At 36.7% G+C, this 5,192-nt stretch overlaps 1 protein-coding gene and 1 pseudogene across 1 annotated transcript; both read right to left on the bottom strand.

Annotated features, from left to right (window-relative positions):
- The window catches only part of LOC106302708, an 11,841-nt pseudogene extending 10,547 nt beyond the window's left edge, over positions 1–1,294 (bottom strand).
- A 344-nt stretch (positions 1,295–1,638) lies between these two features.
- LOC106301387 (MACPF domain-containing protein CAD1-like) lies at positions 1,639–4,396 on the bottom strand. The gene is made up of 5 exons (XM_013737766.1): positions 3,890–4,396; positions 3,493–3,731; positions 3,023–3,221; positions 2,769–2,952; positions 1,639–2,684 (listed from the first exon to the last, which is right to left on the bottom strand). Exons 1-5 carry the CDS (start codon positions 4,154–4,156, stop codon positions 1,894–1,896), a joined length of 1,680 nt encoding a protein of 559 aa, XP_013593220.1. The 5' UTR covers positions 4,157–4,396; the 3' UTR covers positions 1,639–1,893.
- Between the last annotated feature and the right edge of the window lie 796 nt (positions 4,397–5,192).

Here is a 5,192-nt window from a genome sequence, read left to right as displayed (position 1 = left end):
TTCCTCGGAATATACCGAGGGACATGTTCCTCGGAATATTCCGAGGGAGATGTCCCTCGGTATATTCCAAACGTTTTTTTATAAACGGATCGATCGATGTATATATGTCCAAAAAAGCATCGATCGATGAAGTTCCGAGGAAATATCCCGACGAAGTTCGCCCTCGGTATATTCCGAGGAGATTTCCGACAAACTAGTGATCCTCGGAATTTCCTCGGAAATTTGTTTCCTCAGAATTCCGTCGGAAAATTCCGAGGGATTTCCGAGGAAAGAAGAAATTCCGAGGAATTATTTTCGAGGACTTGTTATGTCGGTATGTCGTCGGAATAACGTTATTCCGACGAAATTCCGACGATTTTTTCCCTCAGTATCCTTGCTATTTTATTGTAGTGAAATAGATAGAGGATCATCTCTTCACATTTTTCCTGAAGCGTCGGATATGTCAAAAACCTAATATATATCTTCAATTTTGGGCATACAGTTTGTATCCGGACCTACCGTTTGAATTCAGACTTCTAATTTATTTATAACAGTAGCCTCAAATTATTATTTATACCCAAATCATAAACCAAAATATCAACAGAGAATAAAATCAATTGGAAAGGTCTATCACATGTTAACATATACATATACTATACTCACAAACCAAGTTTAAATTAAACCTGTGGTAGACCAAGAAATTAACAACTTGAAATCATAATTTATGTATCGATCAGTTTTAAACATTTAAATACTCCACAGAACATCAATTTTAAACTTATACATACATAATACACACACATGAGAGCATCTTATGATTCAAACCAATCTAAAAATTGATGAAACCAATTCACCATTATAAATTTTGTTTGTGTTATATGACTAGCTAGTTGTTAAGTCGTATGACCAGTTGTTTAGCCATACACTTAATTGGTATACTAAGTTATAGAAACAGTGTGTATATATGGAAGAGAGGCATACCTCGGTGTATCTGCCAGGTGCACCAAAATTTCCCGTACGCTTTGGCTATGTTCTTGAGTTTCGGAGCAGCTTCAACCTGAGGCAATCGCGGATAAGCCCACAAACCGGACTTAACCTCGTAAGCATGAGAGTGCCAAAGCTTTTGCTCATCGTGAGGCAGGTTTTCGAATGACCGGTCTGATCGTAAAATTTAAATAACCAACTTAATATAATCTGTCAAGATGGGGCATTCGATGTTGAGTAAAAAGAAGCAGATATCGATGAGAGGTGCATCAGAAAAGTCAGAGGCATAACCTGCTCGGTGAAGAAACTCGTCGTTATTTTCTTCCAGCATTTTTATGATGATATTAATTGATTATGATACATGGCACACAAACTGTAAAGAAACATTGTTGCATCAGTACGTGTCTTAAATCTCTGTGCACAGTAAAAGTCCAACATTCGTTGGGTCGGTACGATATGCCTTTTCGATTTAGGAAATTTACTTTTTCTAGATAAATATATATTTCTATAGAGAAAAAAATTCGGGGTTTGAAACTGCTATAAATACAGGTGTAAAGATTTGTAAGATTATTCATTCACTGTGATAATAAAAAACCCTAAATGGATATTTGCTTAAATTCATTTTGATCTTTCTTTTGCTTTCTTCAAAATTGATTCACGTTTGTTGTGAACGTGTTGAGAAACATCGACCATGTGTTGAATCCGACTACAATTTACATCTTTGATTTTATAATAAAAATCATCTACAGAAACCAAACGAACCAAAACTTAAAGATCAACCAATACAAAACCAAAGCAAACTAAAATAGAACCAAACCGAACGGGTTCTTGTAAGCAACTGAAACATGTACGAGAAGATCCGCTGTGCAAAGAATGCTGTCCGCAAAAGTTCCCGGCCGCCGAAAAAACAAGATCTCATCTAAAAACCTTTCAATAATTTAGCAACGAATACTTCACACGCAACACAATCATACCCTTTTCAACGCCTAGCTTTGCTCCAGTGACAAGCCAATGTCCAGGCAAATCTTGTGGTCCTTTTAACATCTCTGACGAATCCACTATCTTAGCCAGCTTCCCTGACTGCCCAGTCACGTCCTCTCTCTTCTCTTCGGCCGAACTCGAAGTAGACGGACCTCCCGGATCGAGCCGTCCTGAGGAAGCAACCGGTGTGTGGTCCCAAACAGACCGTCTTATTGTGCATCCAGGGACTTTAGAGAAGAGTAGTTTCAAGTGCAAAACGCTCTTTGTTCCGAAGTTCCAAACACCTAGCTGAGCTCCGGTGACAATATGAACGCCAGAGAGATCGCCTATGTGTGTCTCCGTATATTCTATAGGAGAGGTGCTTACGTGAGAGAAGTTCTTCCATTTGATAGGCTCAAACCAACGGCTATCTTGTTCCTCAGGTCCTTGCCACTTCGGTGCACCAATAGGCACGTGAGAGTCCCAATGTGGCTGCAAGATCTTGGGGAGAGAGACCAAGTGTTGTAGATGGATAGAGAGACGGTTCTGTTTGCTTCCTTCTAAGCTTAGCCTGAGACCCGTAACCGGTTTACGCCCAACCGTTACCTGATCAGCGCTGATGAATAGTTTTGGACCCATTAAGCTGAAGTGAAGAGATTTACACACAGGCTCTTTGCGTTGGAGGTTGCTCTGTTCAGGAGCCCAAGCTCTAGCTATTTGGAAGTCCAAGAAGTATTGTAAATCTTCCATAGGAGGCTTATCTGACAAAAACATCAAGAGTAGTGTCTTTTATGTTTATGAGAATGTTAAAAACAGTTTGATTTTTTTTTAGAATAGAAACTCACATTCCAAGTAAAGTTCGATAGCACGACTCAAATGCCGTAGACCAGGCACACCTTCGAGAAGAGAAACAATAGGAGTAAAAGTCATGTTAATAATATCTGAAGCTGCGGATACTGTCTCAGCCCAACGAGCATGGCTTTGTTCAAGATCATCACCTCCTCTTCTCCTAAAGATTACTGTAATATCCTACATGAGAGAGCTTTTTCAGGTAAAAATCTCTTATTTAAAATTATTGAACTGTGACATTTTTACTAACCTTGTCTTTGTATTTTAAGGGTTCAGTAGTAATAGATTGAGTCTCTGCTTTGTGAAACCTGTGTTCCTCCATGTTGTTGACATAGTTCTCGATTTCAGATACTGGTAAAGGAGAAGTTTGATGCTGTCTGATGTAAACCATATCTCTTCCACCAATCGTAACCGAAGTCACAATATGAGTCCCATAGTTTTCGATAAAGCTGTACCAGCAAGGGGAGACACCATATCAGAATCATGTTAAATATCATCTACTGAGACCATGGCCGGCCCTGAGATTTTGGGTCTGTAGGCGATTTAATAGTATTTCAATAATTTTTTTTCTTAACAAATTTAAAAGCCTATGTCTGTGTAATTTTTTCAAAAAATTTGGGAACTAGAGTTGAATGTTTCATTTGGTTTTGCTCAGGACCGGCCCTAGAACTGAAGAAAACAGAGTGTAATAAAACCACTGAGACCATAAGATGACTATACCTAGCTAAGGAAGCAGGATCCCATGAGGAAGGAACGGCTTGTTTGATCTCGTTGCGCAAAAACAATGTAAGCTTAGCCAGTTTGACTTCATAAAGGGGAATAACGTATCCAACAAGTGCAAGAGACTTTGTTGAAGCTGCATCTACTTGCCAAGAACCGGTAAAATTGAACATGGCGTTAAAGCATCCTAGTGGTATGTTCCCTTTTACACCTGATCTCTCATTAAAGTTTGCCGCCATCTACCGAAAAGAACAAGAACACATTAACAAACAGTTTCCCTCAGCATTAACTTACAAATGCACCAATTGTCCCGGTTCAAAGTCAAAAGTTTCCAAATTTAGAAAAATCCAAAAGGTTAAATAGGATGGCAGTTTCAACAATAGGACAAAGAAGTCACCTGATGGAAGCTGCAAACAGAGATTCTATCTATGTAAGGTTCGCCTAGTGAGCACTCGATATCAGCGGGGACATTAGGAAGAAAAAATCCATCAGACATCTCAAGATCTCTGTTTTTTCCTTCTTCGATACGAACAAGTCTTGAACCAGGAGCTCCTTTGCAGTACAGAAGCCGGACATCGGATGTGACATCGAAACCACGACCTAAAGCTTGGATCGCACTGCGAAGCGTCGTGGTCAAAGCTTCGGATCCTTTACGATTCTCCATTCGACACGGTTGACTAATCTCGAAAAGTCGATGATGATGATTACAAACTCATCTAGGGTTTGTGGGGAAGACGAAGAAGAAGAAACTTTTGAGCATTCGATTTAGCTTCCAGTAATCAAGAAACCGCGTTTGATTTTTTGTTTGTTTGTTTTTTTCTTTCTTGTGTGTGATTGATATCAAGAAGATTCTTAGTAGGTTGACTTGTCTTTTTCCTTTTGTTGCTAGTTAGATCCTTTCTTCATTACCAGACAGACACATTCTTTGACTTTCTGTTTATTTTTTCCCTTTTTTCCAGGGTTTCCATTATCATGACTCGTTTTTAAAATTGAGCACATAACATTTTACTAGTAAAATTTTCGAAAAAATTAAATGTCTTTGAAAAGTAAGTTGCATATAGCTGACAAAAAATTAAATTGTATATTTGTATCTTAATCAGTCTCTTATATATACAAATTAAAGTAACATTTTTTTTTTTGAAAAGACGTTAAACATACCATGTATTTGCTAAATTATTTAAATAGTTTTGATTTCTATCCAATTAACATGCACTTCCCTCCGTTTCATATAATGTATGATACTTTAAAAAGTTTTTATTATTTCAAAATATAAGATATTTTATTACTTTATATTAATTTTATCTTTATTGGAAACTATTTAATCAACTACATTTTAGTCTTTTTTATAATTTTGATAGAATGATTTTAATTTTATATTCTTAAAAATGATTTTTAAAGAAAAGTAAAAGAAAATTGACAACAAAAGATCATTCTACTATTCAATTGGTTTGGATAATCATATCAGAATAGAATAACTAACAAAACAAATGATTCGGTTAAACAGTTTTAACTAAAAAAATCTGCAATCTCATTCTATTTCTGAAATTTAAAAATTTCCTCTTTAGTTCTTGTATTTCCTTCAACTCCATTGAGAAAGTTGGTACATGCCTAAAGTTCATGTAGCATCATTATCAAATCTTTGTAATTAGTCCGACTTATATTCTCAATTTAATATTATAATTGTATCTTTTAATAAATGT

This window comes from Brassica oleracea, chromosome C7, assembly GCF_000695525.1.
Source record: "Brassica oleracea var. oleracea cultivar TO1000 chromosome C7, BOL, whole genome shotgun sequence".
In the NCBI taxonomy this organism is placed as follows: Eukaryota; Viridiplantae; Streptophyta; class Magnoliopsida; order Brassicales; family Brassicaceae; genus Brassica; species Brassica oleracea.
This window is presented reverse-complemented; position numbering and strand designations above follow the sequence as displayed.

Coding starts and splice junctions, on each gene's coding strand:
- LOC106301387 (XM_013737766.1), bottom strand. CDS start 4,156: ATGGAGAATCGTAAAGGATCCGAAGCTTTGACCACGACGCTTCGCAGT. Junction 2,953..3,022: donor CCTTAAAATACAAAGACAAG/GTTAGTAAAAAT, acceptor TCTCTCATGTAG/GATATTACAGTAATCTTTAG. Junction 2,685..2,768: donor TATCGAACTTTACTTGGAAT/GTGAGTTTCTAT, acceptor TGTTTTTGTCAG/ATAAGCCTCCTATGGAAGAT.